Source organism: Phalacrocorax aristotelis, chromosome 3, assembly GCF_949628215.1.
Source record: "Phalacrocorax aristotelis chromosome 3, bGulAri2.1, whole genome shotgun sequence".
NCBI classification, from domain to species: Eukaryota; Metazoa; Chordata; class Aves; order Suliformes; family Phalacrocoracidae; genus Phalacrocorax; species Phalacrocorax aristotelis.
In genome coordinates this window covers 98,668,853-98,686,490 of record NC_134278.1, presented here as the reverse complement: position 1 = coordinate 98,686,490, position 17,638 = coordinate 98,668,853, and the positions used below count along the sequence as shown (strand labels likewise).

The window sequence follows — 17,638 nt, the reverse complement described above, 5'->3', positions numbered from 1 at the left end:
AAGATGTGCAGCAGGCTTCCCTGTGTTTCCTCCTCGTCAACCTTGCAGGGCTGTGTCACTACCTACCATTTTGTAGGTTCCCACAAAGCTCTGCTGCTCAGAGACAAAGCACTGAAGACTACAGTTTTCTGAACAAGGAAGCACAGATACAGCAGCACCAGAAGCAACTCTCTTCAGAGCAGTCCTATGGTAAAGTGACCCTAGTGTGTATTAAATAAACAACCAACAGCAGAAAGATCCTTAAGAAACAGTTTATTCTATACAGAGAGGTGTTGGTTTTGCCCTTAGGTTAACTGCAGGATTGTCAAGATTTATTTTAAACACAAAGTCCTCACGGAATAGCTCAGAAGGCACCACTGTATGTGAACAAAACTAACTATAAAGCGTGAATATTTATTACTGGCTTGCCGAGAGTGAACTGTGGGAGCTACCCGTGCCCGCACACCCGCCGAGGGGGCAGCCTGCCTCCTGAGGGAAACGTAGCACTGGAGGCACTGGGCCAAGGGCCACAAGGCCGGGGCAGGGACCGCAGGGCCAGCTGCCCACGGGGCCGCCGGCGGGGTAGGCCTTCCGCCGCTCCCGGCTCTCCGATAGACACCGGCGTCAGTGGGAAGCCCCGAAGCGGGAGAGAAGCCTCATTCTCTCCCCCGGCCCGTGTGTCACCTCCCCACCCCGCAAAGCAAACACGCCCAGGAGCTTCCCCCGATGACTAAATTTCTCCTCGACGGCGGGGGCAGCCGCCCCTCGGCTCCCCGACAGCGTCCCCGTCCCGCTGCGGGCGCGGCGGTTTTACAGACCCTTTACCAGGACCGACCGCACCTTGGGACGCCCCTCGCCGCGGCTGCGGCTCCCGCTCCCCCTCCCCAGCCCCAGCCTTGCGGAAGGGGCTGCGTTCGGGCCGGGCCCAAAGACCCGCCCTGCTCCATCCAGTTTCGCTCAGGTGGGGGGGGAGGGAGCGGCGGCTTAACTGCGCGCCCGGTCAGCCCGGAAAGGAGGAGTTGTTGCCGCCGCCCCTTCCCTCCCTCCTCGCATCCCAGGTGTAACCGGAGCCAGGAGGGCGCGGCACAGCCACCACCACCTGTGGAACCTGTCGGGCGGCTCACATCGTTTCGCCGCCGCGCACGCACCGCTCCGTCTCCGCTGCCCGCGCCTCAAAGGACTTTTCCCCGGCTTCCCCGCGCCCCGCCGCCGGTCCGAGTCATGAAGCCGCTCTGTGGGGCTGCGCTCCTGCTGCTCCTCTCCGCTGTCTCCTACGCCCTGGCAAGCTGTGAGTGCCCGCACCCCTCTGTCTTCCCCACAACCGGCCTTCCCCCGCCCCATAGCTGGGCGGCCCCGTCCTGCGGCCCCTCTCGCCCTCCGCCGCCCGCGGAGCCGCCCCACTGGGCGCTTCGCCCCGCACTTCGCTCCGCGCGGCGCCACAAAATGGCGCCCCCTCCCCGCTGGGGCCGTCCCGCGAGCGGGAAGGGAGGGGGTAGGGGGCGCCGGGTCTCCGCGTCCCTTTGTCCCCGGCTGGAGGGGCCCGGCAGCTCACGGGAGGGACCCTCGGGGAGCCCGGGCGTCGTGAAGGAGGTTCTCGCCCTTCTCTAGGGAAGGGCGGGTGGTGAGGTGAGAAGCGGGCGGGTGCGAGTACGCTGCCCCCGGCCGGCTCCGGCCGGCGTGGGGCGGCTTTGTCTCGCCTCCCCGAGGAGGAGCGAGTGGCGGTGCCCGGCTACGTGCCCTGGAGTGTCGGCACTCACAGCCGCCCTTCTCTTCCAGCCTGCATCTGTGAGAAGAACAAGCGTGTCACTAACTGCACCCTGGTCGAGGACGTCTGCTGGTGCGACTCGATTGGGTCCCGCGTGTCTGTGAACTGCGGCACTTGTGAGTAAAACACGCGTGTCGGCTGCCGTGTGCTCTCTGGTATGGGGTGGCAAGGAAGAGTGCCAGCTAAACTCATGGGAATATGTGAAAAATTACCATTGAGTTCTTGGCAAGTAGTGGTTATAAGGAAGGAAAGCTACTTCCTGGTCTTCCGGATCGACTAGCAATGGAAGATTAGCGCTTAGGATTTCGCTTGTGTAACTTGTGTGGATATGAGTACGCGTATACTGATGCAGGCTCCCCCATCCCACTCAATATTCTTTCATGGCAAGGGTTTCTCGAAGATTAAATTTTAGCTTCCTTCTGAGCATGTAGCATGACTTTTCCTACAAATCTAGAGGTGAAAGAGCCTTGTCTCGGGACCTTACTCTTGGTTCGAGCTCAGCTAAGCTGTAAATGATCCTCTGGTTGAACGAAATTGAAAGTGGCTGGACTTCTCAGGCATTTGGTTTCAGAAGCCGATGTGTTGCAGTTGTGTTGACTTTCTGTGCCACCTACGTGTGGGGCACCTGCTCTTCCTTGTGATGGCTTCAAATCTAGTTGCTTCTGATGTAACCTTGCGTTTTTACAGACTAAGGGCTCTGTTTTGAACATGCTGCATAATGTGACTTTCTGGTTACTTTTAGTGACTTCAAAATGCCTGTTGATGAAAGCAGAAATGACAAGCTCGAAATCAGGTCGTCGTGAGAAACCAAAAGATGCATTTGAAGATACTGATGGCCTTTACGATCCCGAGTGTGAAAATACTGGTGTTTTCAAAGCAAAGCAGTGCAATGGAACCACCTGTTGGTGTGTGAATACAGCTGGTGTTAGAAGAACTGACAAACATAATGCAGACTTGAAGTGTAGTCGATTAGTCAGAACGACGTAAGTCTTTCCACAGGGTGTGCTGCAACATGAAAACATTCCTGTATTAGGCTCTGTATTGTAGAGGGTTTATCTCTACTAATGATGCGCTGGGGATGAATGAAGGTGGAGCAATAAATGCTTGATTACTGTTGTGTGGGGGTTTTTTTGTTGTTGTTCAGAGACAATGAGACATTGAAGGGTTTTGGAGGGGTCATTCTTTTGGTTTTCTCTCACTGCTCTATTTTTTTCCCCAGGGTTAGATTTTTAGTATGTGGTGTTACATGCATGTGCTTTAAGAATATTCATTATATTTACCTATTACTTCAGGTGGATCATCATTGAAATGAAACATGCTGAGAGAAATGCTCCTCTGAATGCTGAGTCTTTAGAGAAGTAAGTGACAATAGTAAGATGTCATGGCAATCTCTGCATGCACTACTAGTTACCTAGTGTGTTTCTAAAAAATTATTTGGAAACATTTTAAACAACTCTTTAGAAATTTTGTCAAATGTGCCAACTCACTTCTAAGACATCTTAGAAGTGACCTACAGGTCCTTCATAGAATTGCTTTAATTTTTATTGGAAATAAATTAACTGCTAATGAGATTTACTTCCATTTAAAATTGGTCTCTACTTTTTTTTATCAAGTCAATATACTGAAGGAAATGGAAGCTAATAAGGTGAAACTGCCCAAAAAGTAAATTGACAGAGATGATGGAGGGACTGTATAGAAACAGCAGGAAAAAAACAAGAGTTTAGCCATTTTTTGGCTAAAATAAAATCCTACTTTCCTCTGTCAAGAGCCATACAGCAAGAAATAGCTATTAAATCTGCCTCGCCTCTGTATAAAAGCTGCTACTCTTCTGCTCTTCTCCTGAACTCTCAAAACTGTTCAGGCTTTTATCTCTTAACGCTGCAGTAATGCATGTGTTTATTTTTCAGTAAGTGTGCATTCATGGTTAGAAATTGACAGAGCTCTAGTATAATTTAATAATGAGAGTGTACTGGGTTTGGTTGGAATGGTGTTAATTTTCTTGGTAGCAGTCGATATGGTGCTGTGTTTTAGACTGGTGACCAAAACAGTGTCAATAAGTCAGCAGTGTTTTAGCTGTTGCTGAACAGTGAGTGGTTACATAGTGTCCATGCCTTCTCAGACTCTGGCACTGCTGCCCCAGTGAGTAGGCTGCAGGTGGGGAAGAGATTGGGAAGGGGACACAGCAGAGACAGCTGACCTGAATTGACCAAAGAGATATCCCATATTGTATAATGTTATGCCCAGCAATAAATCTGGGGGAAGTTTTTTACACGTAGCCATTTCTTGGAGATTGGCTGGGTGTCGGTCTGCTAGCAGTGAGTGATGGCTTTTACATCACTTGGGGTTTTTTATTTCCCCCACCCAACCCTTTCAGTTATTAGACTGTCTTTATCTTGACCCATGAGGGGTTTTTCTTGCCTTTTTTCCCTTCTGAGTCTCTTCTCAATCCTGCTAGGGGAAAGTGAGTGAGAGACCAGGTGAGGGTTTAGCTGCCAGCTGGGGTTAACCCACCATGGAGAGACTGCAGGAAAAAAAGAAAATTATACTAGTCTTCCTTTATTCTGGAAATAGATGTGTAAGAGTACTGTTTTTAACAGCTATGTCTTTAATATTCTTACAGGTTCTTCAGGAAAACAATTACCAGTCGTTATATGCTGGATGGACGCTATATAAGTGGTGTTCTGGTAAGAGGCACATCATTTAGTAAAGTATAAGAATTTTACTTTGTTGTGAATAACTCTGAAAACTTGCCTGACTAATGCAGTACAGCATGAGTCTTATTAGCAGCTCACAAAATCGTGACACTTATTGAGCAGCTAGGAAATAGCTGTAACTGAACTGAAATACTGAGAATTTAATAGATTGCTTTCCTCAGTCAGTAGATGAATCCTTACTTTGCCTCACTAAAAAAAGTGGAATTTACATCATGCTGTAAACAATTGTGACATGAGAACAAGTACCATAAACTTGATTCAGGATGTGAGTTCACAGGTTGGATCGTAATATCTTGCTGTGGAGTTGGATTTAAACAAGCTCCTTAATACCATACTATATTTTTTTTGCAGTATGAAAAACCTTACATTACTATCGATTTGAAGCAAAATGTCTCAGATAAATCTTCTGGAGGTGTGGATATAGCTGATGTGGCCTACTACTTTGAAAAAGATGTAAGTGTGTTATGGGTAAAGTCTGCCAAAGACTTAGATGACTTTGCATTTGCTTTCAGGAGTTTTATTGTGTACTGGCTAAAGCAAGATGAATTATTGCAGTGCTTAGATGAATGCCTGTTACAATGTGAAGTAGCAAATCTCTTCTTTCCCTTCTATTCCTAGGTAAAAGGTGACTCCATCTTTTATAATAACAGACTAAACATCAGCATTGATAATGAAGTGCTGCGTTTAGAGAAGACAGTCATCTACTATGTTGATGAAATTGCACCAGAGTTTTCCATGAAGTCTCTGACTCCTGGCCTCATTGCTGTCATTGTAGTAGTAGTAATAGCAATAGTTGCTGGAATTGTTGTTCTGGTAAGTTATAACAAAGCTGCCAAGCAGAAGGGATAGCAGTGTAATTTGGGAAATAGCAACATACCAGGGTAATTGGACACTGATAGAAACAGTCCTTTTCTGTAAACTGGCTTCTGTTTTGAGGCTTGGGAGGGATCTTGCCTCCTGGTTTAAAGTAATTGAGACTGCCAGACAGCCTATCGTGTACCTCGCTTGGGAAGGACAAGGAAGGGACAGGTTCAAGTTTGGAGTTTTAAAGTCACAATCAGATAAAGTCACATGTAAGTCCAGACTTAAAGGAAACTTCACAATTACTCTGTCCTTCTCTTACAGGTCCTCACAAGGAGGAGGAAAGGGAAGTACGTGAAAGCAGAGGTAATTAATTTCTGTTTACGGTGTATGTGCAGGGAGGAGGTTGGCCAGAATCCAGAAACTCCTGTTTGCTGCAGGTTAAAAGCTTGCTTTGGGTGCTTCAGATGTGTTCAAGGAGACTGAAAGAACTCAAATCCTGTAAATAGTTTTCATCCCTGTATAGTTCACCATGTTCTTCAAAGGTGACTGGTGATTTGCTTCATTTCCCAGGGGTGGGGGCAGTGCTGACAGCAAGTACTAATTTTACGTATTCATAACAAGGGGTGCACAGTCCACAGGAAATACTGATAGTCTTGTTCTGTCATGAAGACCTTTACTTGAGGTATTTACATAGAGCTTGCAGCTTATATTGAAGAGCTACTTGCCAATGGAATAGTAACAAATGGTACTAGTGTGTGGTGCTTCACCCCAAGTAAGGTGGTATAGCTAAACAGTAAAGTCTGCTCCCTGCACACACCCCAAAGAGTGCTGTGGGGTTTTTTTGTTGTTTAAATAATACAAAGCTGAAGTGTTGCAGCAGTCTTGGCATGTTTGATTCTGTTAGTGTTACATCAAATCCCTTTGCTAATGAAAACCTGTGTTGTTAACTCCTATTGACTTCTTGGGTCTCATGTTGAGAAGTAGCACAAATGTTGTTCTCCCTCTACCTCCTCTCCAGGTAAAGGAAATGAATGAAATGCACAGAGCGCTGAATGCATAATTAAATCAGCTGAAGACAGAGTAAGATTCAAACAAGAAGACAACAGAAACATTGGAGGCATGGATGTTAACTCCTCAAAGATTCCTCCTGAAAGGGAGGCCATTGTGCTCACTTAATGGTTTTTAAAACTTTTTAACAGCCAAGACTGGTAGCCATGATACTACTTTCACTGTTTGAGAGTTAAATCTTAAATGCCCCATCTTACTCAAGTCAAACCTAACTATTCCTCCCTGATTTTTTTTGTATGATGATGAAATGAGTTGACAACTGCTGTTACTAGGGTTTTGGAGCATACATGCTTAAATGTTATTTTACCCTTGTGGGAGGTTTATTGAAAATAACAATTTTTGTAGCCATGTTGTAATGAGGCTGTCTCCTGTATAACGGAACATGATGTTTTTATGGCTGTTTGTACATATTTTAAGTTGCTGTGACTTTTTTATGAACTGAATTAATAAAACTTTGAAACGGGCGGCTTCTTCTATGTCAAAACGATGATCTGCCAAGTTACTGTGCGTACAAATTCAGCAGCATATTATTTCCTTCAAGCAACCTCAGCAGAGGTGAAGATATTCTAGAACTCCAATTAACAAAGTCTGTATTGGCCATTTAATACCTCAATAGTGTGCTATTTTTTCTTAAAGCTGTGAAAAGTATGCTTTATCCTATTTTCTACTCTTAAAATGATAAAATATGGATTGTTTGCCGCAATAATAAACATGCTGTGAATGTAGCAATTTCAGGAATGCATAGGCTGCTCCTTCAAATGCTATGTAAGTATTTATAATAAAAAAAGCCTCTAATCTAGAACATCGCTGGTGTAGGGCTGGGGGTGGGTAGCCCTGGTAGGCTGAGTGTGGAGCTGGGACAGAGTTATTGCACCATCACTTGCATAGCCATCTGTTGTGAAGTTGCACAGCTAGGATCTGTTCCTGCTGTTATTACTGGTTACTTTCACTGAGGCTGACCAGGCTTATACAGGCTGGCTGTTGCCTCCCAGAGCTTGGGATAAAGGAGCTTGCTTTGGCAGTCAGTCATCTGTTACATGTATTGGCTAGCAACTCAACAGGTATAGTCCCTCCAGCATAGCTAATTTATAAAGGAAATGCTGTAACCCCTGTTGCCAGAGAAATGATGAGATACAAGATAAGGAACTGACTGACAAATCTTATTACTAATGTGTTTGTTTTGACCCCCCCACAACAGGAAAAGTAGGATAAACTGAGAGGACATTCTACATACTGTGTTAATAAAATTAAATCTGAAATGTATGCCATTAGCTGGTGCACTTCTAACTACAATGTGGCTGTTACTGGACTGCCTTGAATGTACCTCTGGTGTCACAGGTCACCAGTGTACCTTCCATCTCTGAAAAAGGTGGTAGCTGACATGCATATGTTACTGTGTTGAATGTTGAAACATAGGCAGCAACCTTTCCCTTGGGTCTTCCAACATCTGGTGTGAAGAACTCAGGTGCACGTGCTGAGCTGCTGCTGCCCCTAGGTTTTGAAGTAGGGAATTTACCGGAGTGCTTTGCAGCCTTTTAAGGCTCTTTTTCAGTGACTCCATCTGCCAATATATGCTACTCCCTTCCTCCCCAGGTATGCAGGTGGTTTGCTGAGGTATGATGAATTTCATAAAATTCTGTAAGCTGTTAAATGAAGTATAGTTTTCAGTAAGCTTGCCTTCTGCTGAGTCATGTCTATTGTTGACTTCCCCAAATTTTCACTATCTCCATATCCTATGCCTTTCTTAAATACCTACAATACAGTATCGTTGCCACTCCTTTCTTCTCCCCACGATAATAATGCTATTGTTTCCTCTCCTCCTCCTCTTCCTGCCCTCCCCATTTCATACATTATTTTTGGCCTGTGGACTGGAAAGAGATGTCATGTGCTGTGGCTGGGCTGGAGCTACTCATGCGCTGACTTGACTGGCTGGTATGTACTGGCTGAGTGGCCTAGGCCTTGTCCCAGTTGCTTTCTCCCTGCTTTTCCCACAATAGAGGAAGATGGATCCTTTTCAAATGTTTTGCCTAATGGAGCTTTTCATATTAGATAATTGTGCAAGCTTTTTGTCTCTAATATGATCTGCTCCCGTGCCAAATTTGACTGGTACTAGCTAAGGGGTCAGACAACTACAAAGTTCACAGAAATTTGTTAAAAAATAAAAGACAGTTTAACTAAACCCACAGTTGAAGAGATTGTACTACATCTGTTTCTAAAGTCAGATACTATGGTACAAACATGATGCTGCTCAGCTCACAAAACGGTGGTCAATAAAAGATTTCTTTCCCAGTTTCTTTTTCTAAATAGTTTTATTGACCTTTATATTGGGTTTTGTTTTGTTCTGTTATCTTCACTAAACACTGCACTTGTGCAAAAGTCCAGCTGCATAGAAGTGTATATATATGGGGAATTGGAAAAGGATGAAGGGGACAAGAGTTGAGAAACTAGTACATCAGCATCCTGCAGCTTTATTGTGTTTTATAGTTTTTTATAGCTAGAGGAGACTAATGTGCTGAAATTAAAAAAAAAAAGCCATTATCAGATAGTGTCAGCTCTCCCACATATGCATGTGATGATTCTCCTCATATATACAGCAGTTTTGAACTGCTGGCAAAAACAATTGCTACTGAAAAATAATACAGTATTAAATAACAAAATACTAAGTGTTCTCTATTTTAATACTTTGAAAGCACTCAGTAAAGTTAAAATGCAAGTTTCCTGTAAAAGAAACAAACCAATAGAACTTAATAAAGGAGTATTAGTCACTGCATCAATTTTTGACAAGGTAAACATTTTGATGCTTCCATTTGCCTAGTTGCCTTCTGTAAAGGAGCACGTTTTTTAAATCTGAAGTTCTGCACAAAGTTGTGATACCATGTTCCCTCTCTTTTAATGTAATGTCAGTTGTGATAGACGATATGAAGGGGTGACTGAAGATTTATTAAATAATTTGAAACTCAATTAGATTGTTATGGGGGGGTGGGCACAAACTGCACAAGAGACCCTAGTAATAATATTTATCTTAGCGCCTGTGTACAACATAGGAAAATAGCGTTTGTATAGGCAAATGCAAATTTGTTACTTCCTTATGAATTATCACACTAGCATATAAATATTAGTTATTATTACTGCTGAGCAAAAATTAAATAAATGTTTACGCAAAGACAATGAGAGACTTTTTAGAAGAGGTCTTCCAAAGACATAAGTAATCCCAAAGCGTAGTTTCCACAACTACAAAATGAAAGGTCAGTGGTGCATATGTGGGGCCTGTTGACAGTAGCATGCTCATTACCCTCCTGGACAATCATAGGAAGTTTAGGAAGAGAAATAACATTGTGAACCATGTTTATTCATATCCTCACTTGCTGGACTTTGAGTCCTATAATATACAGTGACTTTGGCTTATAGACTGCTTGAAATAGCCAAAAAAATATTCTAGGAAACTAAAAACGCCAGCAGCTCTGCTGCCCCAACTTTACAACTGCTAGTTACTGGATTGTAGCAACTCCCGGGAAAGGCTGCTGTCTGGTATTACAAAGGTCTGTCACCAGGCCTACAGGCAGTCAGCACTGTAGGGGTGCCTCGTATGCTGGAGGTAGCTGGGCCTATCCCTGCCGAGTTTTATGACCTTTGTTAAAATCTTTGTCCTCCTTCTCTTAGCAGTGACATGCAATGGCAGACATATGCAAGGGAGAGGGTGATAGATAAAAAGGAGGTGCTTATAGCATGTAAAAACTTCACACATGTAAGAAGTAGTTTTTTTCTCTACTAACCCCTAAATGCACTGTGGAATTGTTACACATTCAGGCGCCTGCAAAGTAGTGACATCCCCACCAACTTGAAAGCATTAGAGCTGCCACTGATCACACCTGTATGCTAATAAACCTTTGGTGAAAAATGATATTTTTTTTTTTTCTTTTCTGTAGAACGGTTAAAGAACATCCATTTTCCTATCTGAAAAGCCATTGCAACTTTTCTGTATATGCTAGTTATGCATAAGGAGGCAACAAAATAATGTCTAGATTAGCAGCCATTTTCTGTCTGCCATGTGTGTAACAATTACAGCCATCTCTCTCATTCCGTCCCTCCTGGTAGGCAAGGGAGAAAGCAGGAAGCACTCTGTTAGCAACAGCACGGTGAAGTAACCAAGCCTGGCAACAGGGTCCCCATTCAGAGTTAGACCTGTGCGGATCAGCCCATGCGCCGAGCTGCCCTGTCTTCTTCCAGGGCAAAGAAAACGGCAGAAGCTCAGAGGAAAAGTGGTCACTCCAGTGATGTTTGTGCAAGAGTTGTCACAACATAAATGTTTTTCACAGATTGTGAATGCTAAGAGCGTTAGCGGCCAGTTTGGGTGGTGGCTTTCTGTAAATGGGAGCCTGCAGCTCAGCAGAGCTGCCTTGGGCAACCTGCTGAATGAAGAGGTGTAACCAGCCCAGAGCAGAGAGAAGGAAGCACTGCAACATGGAGCAATTACAGCTTAGCAGGCATCATTTTATCTCTTTTGAAGGTGGTAATGAGGTCCACTGAGACCACCTCTTCTTCAGCTGTTTGTACAGGACACTTTTTTCCTTCTTGTCCTATCTTCTGCCTCATCTGTAGTCATCAGTATGTACAAAGACAAGCACTCCCAGCTATTCATAATGTATATTTTGGGATGACCAGGTATTATCACCTCTTGGCAAGGTTGCCTGACATTATGAGTGTTTTCAGAAGGTTATGTATTTGCTAAATAACAGTTATTTAGGCTGAATTTCCCTACTTGAGTACTGCCGCAAGCAAACATTTTTGGTGGAGGGAAGTATCAGACCAGATAGTTCAGCCACTTCTGAAAATAAGGTTAGGAAAAGTACACTTATTCATGCTGAAAATAAATCCAACTGCCCTGCCAGAGCGATGTCATTTTTACAGCTGCTATGGAGATAAGAGGATGATTTTGGGCAACCACAAAACCGTCAAAGCTCTAGTGACCTTATGCTTTGCTTCTTCCTTCACAAGTCAAATGAAGGCAGATCAGGCTTTCTCTTCTCCACAAGAACTGCCTGTGGTCCTTCAGCAGGTGCATTTGCAAAAGGGCTTTGAAGGCTTTTTCTGGAAAAGCCGTGTTACTGCAGGGGTACAAGACTGGGGTATGGGTGTGGAAGGATGAGGTGGGGACAGGCAGCCCAAGGTGACACCAGGGAGAAACAGGACAGAGGTGGTGAAACCAAAGCGCTCCCTGTGGAGGGACAGCCAGCACATGGCTACACTTTTAGGTGTCAGGATGGCCCCAATGGTAAAAGGATAGGTTAGTGTGAAAACCTGAAGTAGTCCTTATATGGACCTCTGAGCGTCTTTAGGAAAGGACCTATTGAGACCAAGAAATATTAAAGATGAGCACACTGATTCACCAAGTGGAGAGAAGACAGGTGAGAAATCTAGGGAAAGACATCCCAAAAGTGTTCCATAGCTGGGACCAGGGGCCGGCCAGGAGGAAGAGGGGAAAAGTGGTAGATGAGTTTGGAGAAGCTGAGGCAACATATGTTAGAAAGGAGAGAGAAAGCAATGGGACACAGCAAGGGAATGTTCTGAAGCAGCAAGGCAGGGATAGAAGGAAGAAGGGATAAGCACTTAGGCAAGAAATGCTAAGGCATGTAAAATCTCAGATAATCACCTCAGGCTCTAGGTGATAGGGTACTGGCGGCTGAATTGGGGTACAAGAATCATGATTTAGAACTGAATGTAAAAAGGAAAAGTGGTGTGAGACAAAAGGAATTTCGAAGAAGACGTGATTTAGCTGATGAAACCTGGGATTTCCCATTATCTTTAAACCATAATCACTAAATGAAAGATTGTCAGCTATACTGTTTCTATTACTTTGTGTCTTTGCAGCAGAAGGAAAAAGAAAAAATGAAAAATGCTTAGGGCAGTACAAGGAAAAGATAACAAAAAAAAAAACCCTGAAGCACTCCGGGTGTGAGGACCACCCTGTAGCCAGGGCTCAAGATGCCTCTGAGCAGTGCGGGGGAGTCAATGCCCTTTCTGTCACTTAGCCGGGTGACCCCAGTGTGTAAATGGGGGCGAGCGAGGCCTGCGTGCTTCGGATCTGCGGTGACGTCGCACACAAGCACAGGACTCCCGCCATCGCGCGCGTCTCTGCACTGGGATCAGAGGAGCGCCGAGAACCGGCACTCCGCCCCCGCCCCCCACCGCCCTCCCCGCCCTCCCGTTACCGTGGCAGCGTAGGGCGCGCGGGAAAACCCTCTCCTCCCCGCCACTGTGCGCCCGGTGACGTCACGGGGCGGGCGTGACGCGCCGCGCTAAGCTCCGCAGCGATTGGGTTTCGGCGCTGGCGGTCGTATGCAGGGAGGGGGCGGTGCGAAGCGGTGGGTGCGCGCGCGCGGCGGCCGTTGGCGGGAGGCGGCAGCATGGCGGTGGAGCCGCCGCGGGAGGCGGTGTGGCCGGAAGGCGTGGGGGCCGATGTCGGCTTTGTGCGGGCCGTGCTCTCGCTGCCCGAGAAGCCCCGCACCACCGTGCGCTTCTTCGAACGCGGCGATTACTACACGGTGCACGGCGTGGACTCGCAGCTGGCCGCCCAAGTGGTCTTCCGCACGCGCTCCGTCATCCGCCAGCTGGCGGGGGCACCGGGTAGGTCCGGCGGGGGGCAGGGCGCGGGGGTTTGAGGGGCAGCGGGGCGGGGGCGAGCGGCACCGGACCCCGGGAAGGAGCGGGAGGTCGCTGGCAGCCGGTGCAGCGGTGGCGCGTTCTCAAGGGCAAGGCCTCCGCGTGTCTCTCGGGTCGGGGCGCTGCCGTGTTTCGGCGTTCAGTCGCGGTATTTCGTGGCTGCTTTGGGTTTAAGTTCTCTGTGGCATCATTTTTCCAAGATAGGGACCTTGTCAGGGCGAGGTGCTGCTGCTCTCTCCCCGCTCGAGGTCAGTGTTAGCTGCCGGCTGCTGAAGGTTGCTGAGGGTGAAGGCGGGGATACCTGCTGCTGGTGCTCTCGGCGTTGATGGACGTGGGAAGGGAGATGCTAAGGCCTGTGGGTTTTTATGTCCGCTCTGATTCACTGCGGCCTGGAAGCAAGCGTAGCTGAATGCGAGTCTGTCTTCTTGAGCCTCTCGCAGCTTTGGCATGATAATTAGTAGCTATTCTGAGTAGGATGCGTGTGACAGATGTGGGTGTACGAACGTAGGAAGGTATCAGCAGCAGAAAGCGCGGTTCTGAGTATGTACTTTTCATGACATAAGCTCATGCAACAGGACCGTCAGATGCGGATGGTTAGTTGAGCACGGCATATTGCATACGCTAACAGCAGTTAATAACAGTCTTCCGGCGCATTGTTAGATTTCCATTTGTGAAGACGCTTGCATGATATTTTCTGTGATAACTGAGGAGGGGGGCTTATACAGTTCTATAGTGCAGGTCAAGAGCGGTAACGTCATGCTTGACTGACGATGGCCTGCAGAAGTAAGTAACATCTAATTACGTACTGCAGAAGACTTTCTCTTCTGTCCACCCCCCGTTGCTTTTTATTTACCTCTTGGAATAAGACGGCGGAGCTTGCAGATGTCAGATATAAGACCATCGAGGCAAACCTTAGTATTATCCTTAATCTCGAGGAACATAGTGTTACAAAGTTATTGGTTGCTACTTCACAAAATAAACCTGTTTGTTATGAATGAATTATTTTGTGTCTTTGCAATGGCATTAAAGAGTGACATTCTCATATGTTTTTCACTTTCTACTACAAGTGATGAGCTAATATGTAAAAAAAAAAAACCCACCCCCTCCCCAAAACCACAAAAAAAGCTCACAAAAAACAACTTGTGGAGAAGTTCTACAGAGTAGAATTTGTATGTCTTCAGACTAGAAACATATGTATCAGTATTATTTTCGTGTTCCATTTAAAAATGATCATTTCACAGATGTAAGCCTGTGACTGTCAGGTCCAGTTTGAAAACCTTTGAAGCCTTATCTAGCATATCCAACTAAAAGTCAGCATAAAACTACATTTTTTGCTTTCAGGATGCTCTCAAAGCTCACATCAGCTTCAGCTGCCCCCCTCCCCCTGCTAGTGTATTACGTAGTATCAGCTGAAAAAAAAAGAAAAACTGTGTTCTGTTGGACGGTTCTGCACTGGGAAAGAGAACCTAATTTTATGTGGAATTATTTTTTTACCTGCTTCCAGAAAAAGTTTTGCTAGAGATTTGAGGAAAGAAAATGAAAAAAAAGCTATTTAAAATAAACCCATAAGTTCTTACGGGTGCGCGAATCTTATGTTTAACATCTTTCACATAAAAGGAGGAAGAGCCTCAATTGTGATGAAGGCATGCTACTGAAAAGAGGGATGTAATAATCCCTATCTGTTGCTTGTGCTTATTTTATATGTCAGCTAGCTTTCATGTATCTGATACCAGTCTGAGTTAATTCCACTTGAGGATCTGGCAAAAAAATTATTATACCCACCCAAACCCCCAGTTTGTTTAGTAGTGGAATTATCTTACTCTGTGAGTAGGCTGGTGCCACAGGAGATGGAGAGGTGGAATGGTATTGCCCCTCTTCACAGCTGTACGGAATTAAATTTGTTCCACTGTATCATCTGCCTGCACTCTTATAGGAACAGAAGCAAGAAGTTTGTCAATTAGGCACTTTCTAAGTTAGGTTTTAATGTAAGCTTTTAAACTTTTTTGAGAATATGTTATTTTTACAGTATGTACTTTGATAAAAGGGAAGTGTCTTGGCATGTGTGTCTTGCCATCTTCTGAGCGCGACTAGGGTGGCAGTCTGGTCTGTCAACAGAAGTGGCTTATCCAGGAAGGAAAAGATGTAATCCAGAAGGAAAACCTGTAGCAGGCTTCCACCACTCATTAGATTAAAATGTGTGAAATATTAATTAGAAAATAAAATCAAGAATATTGTAAGGAGAAGGGTGAGAGGAACAGATCTCTTTCTGTATATGTGTGTATAGATTTTAGTGACATTTGGAAATGAATGTTGTTTTTACTTGGATATGCTTTCTTCATTCTTAATATCAGCCAGTTAAAACAACAACATCATGTTGTTTCATGGGTTTTACATGTTTATTTCTTCAATATTAGAATAGTGTCCTTCCAGAGGCTGTTCTTGGGGATTTTGATTATAGAAGATAAACTTTATGGACAAATTCAGGTATCTCATAATTTTTTCCTGTTTTTGTAGGAACTGAGAAGCTTGAGAGTGTTGTGCTTAGTAAAACGAACTTTGAATCTTTTGTGAGACATCTGCTTCTGGTTCGTCATTACAGAGTTGAAGTTTACAAGAACAAAGCAGGGAGTAAATGTGCCAAAGAAAATGAATGGTATTTAGCATACAAGGTATGATTTTTTTCAAGTTTTCTTTACAAGCCCCTCAGCTTGGAGTTTTGGGATTTTCAGGGACTGACATTGGTGGTATGATGGTAAATCAAGTGGTCTGTTATATATCCCTGTATTTTCTACTGCTCTAAGGCTGGAAGAGCTTGTTCCGTATCTTTGCCATAGCTGCAGTAGTTCATTTTGTGTAGGTGATATGTAAAATTGTAATGGTTAAAAAAATGGAACAGCTGTATGTTTTGTATTAATGGACTGTGCAGTACTTAGTTTTGTCAGTTGTTGTCCTTTTTAAAGAAAAAGTATGCGTGTATGTACACACTCTTTAAAAGTATTTTTCTTCTCTAAATAGGGTTCTCCAGGAAATCTTGCCCAGTTTGAGGAAGTTCTCTTTGCCAGCAATGATATGTCAACAGCCATTGGGGTGGTGGGGGTTAAGCTGTCTACTGCTGATGGAGAAAGAGTTGTAGGAGTGGGGTATGTCGACACTACGCTGAGAAAATTGAGTGTCTGTGAGTTTCCGGATAATGATCAGTTCTCAAACCTTGAAGCTCTACTGATTCAGCTAGGACCGAAGGAGTGTGTGCTACCAGGAGGAGAGACTGCAGGAGAGATGAGAAAACTACGACAAGTAAGGGAACCTTTGTGGCTTACAGTTAGACAAAACACTATCTAAAAAGCTGTATTCTAGCTTATTAGCTAGGCTCTATGATTTATGGAAAAATGAAGGAGCAATATGTTAACTCAAAGTTATGATTTACACATCCAAAAATGTATTATTTGTCTGTTGACTCATTTGCATTTTAATCAGCAAAAGTTGTTCTAAGGGTAGAATGTTGTCTGTCATTCTTCTCTGTGCAACCTAGCAGTGAATAAATATCTCTTCAGGGTTTGCTTCTATGTGATGAACATCTGTCCCCTGAATATTGAAAGTAATTGATAACTCTGTGTGTTTATGGACAACAGGTCGTTCAGAGGGGAGGAATCCTGGCTACAGACAGGAAGAAGGCGGATTTCACAACGAAAGATATTGTTCAGGATCTCAATCGCTTGTTAAAATCAAAAAAAGAAGAACAAATTAATAGTGCGGCATTGCCAGAGATGGAAAAGCGGGTGAGCACAGAGCAATGTTTAACGTGCTCCTGTTTTTCAGAAGCAGAGTGGTGCATGCACCTGTTGTGAGCAGATCTCTTCTGTCCTCACTGGTCTTGTTTTAGGCTGGTTTCCCATACTTCTGGGAAAGTATATTGTACAACCCATGGTATATTAAGCTACATTTTTGCTGACGTGATTAGCATTTCTGCTTAGATTGAGTCTGTGTTAAAGCTAGATTCCAGCGGTCCTGGAAAAATATGAGAAAACCCTTATCTCTTCAAAGTAGTAAACTCTAGTAAGCATACAGGCTGTGCAAGAGATGCTTCCTATTCATAATCTGTCTAGCCTAAGTACTGAAATACAATACTTCGATTATTTTGCATGACAGGAAAATTGGTATTTGAAAACAAAGTAATGTTTATTACAATATTTTTGTGTTATATCATCTTATGGCTCAAGCATACAGTTTAGTGCCTGCAGGTGAACTGAACATGTTTGTTCTTAGCTGCAAACAAGAGGAAATTTGCTTGAGATAAACGTGTTTTAAAATGCCCTTCACTGCTGATGCTCACTGCAGGTGTAAGGTACAGAGTTATTCTCCTTTAATGTGTGATTTTTATAACAGGTTAAAATTGTTTGAAGTGTGTTGCAGCTGAAGTTAGTCATGCTGCTGCCTCTCTTTTGTGCTGGCACTAGTGTTTGTAACACCACGCAGTGAGTCAAATCAGGTCCTTGTTTTGGCTGAAAACTAACCCTGAAACCGTGTCCTGAGATGCTTCATGATATCTCATTTATCTGCAATAACTTGTTTGTGTTCCTGAGCCAGAAACATCCTGATAACAGCTTTGGAAAGCTGGCGAGGTGTGCACTTCACATTTTGTTTATCAGAT

The 17,638-nt window shown here is 44.5% G+C and overlaps 2 protein-coding genes across 2 annotated transcripts in view; both read left to right on the top strand.

Moving 5' to 3' along the window:
* Window positions 1–241: 241 nt before the first annotated feature.
* On the top strand, window positions 242–6,794 carry EPCAM (epithelial cell adhesion molecule). The gene is made up of 9 exons (XM_075088663.1): window positions 242–1,267; window positions 1,756–1,860; window positions 2,487–2,727; window positions 3,037–3,102; window positions 4,365–4,428; window positions 4,810–4,911; window positions 5,077–5,271; window positions 5,584–5,625; window positions 6,281–6,794. The coding sequence occupies exons 1-9, from the start codon at window positions 706–708 to the stop codon at window positions 6,320–6,322; spliced, it is 1,419 nt and encodes a 472-aa protein (XP_074944764.1). The 5' UTR covers window positions 242–705; the 3' UTR covers window positions 6,323–6,794.
* A 5,843-nt stretch (window positions 6,795–12,637) lies between these two features.
* Window positions 12,638–17,638, top strand: part of MSH2 (mutS homolog 2) — a 54,774-nt gene continuing 49,773 nt past the window's right edge. The window contains exons 1-4 of the mRNA XM_075088660.1: window positions 12,638–12,954; window positions 15,505–15,659; window positions 16,006–16,284; window positions 16,620–16,766. Coding sequence (XP_074944761.1) covers window positions 12,735–12,954; window positions 15,505–15,659; window positions 16,006–16,284; window positions 16,620–16,766 — 801 coding nt within the window. The 5' untranslated portion in view covers window positions 12,638–12,734. The remainder of the gene's footprint in view (window positions 12,955–15,504; window positions 15,660–16,005; window positions 16,285–16,619; window positions 16,767–17,638) is intronic.

Coding starts and splice junctions, on each gene's coding strand:
- EPCAM (XM_075088663.1), top strand. CDS start 706: ATGACTAAATTTCTCCTCGACGGCGGGGGCAGCCGCCCCTCGGCTCCC. Junction 1,861..2,486: donor GTCTGTGAACTGCGGCACTT/GTGAGTAAAACA, acceptor GGTTACTTTTAG/TGACTTCAAAATGCCTGTTG. Junction 4,429..4,809: donor GCTATATAAGTGGTGTTCTG/GTAAGAGGCACA, acceptor TTTTTTTTGCAG/TATGAAAAACCTTACATTAC.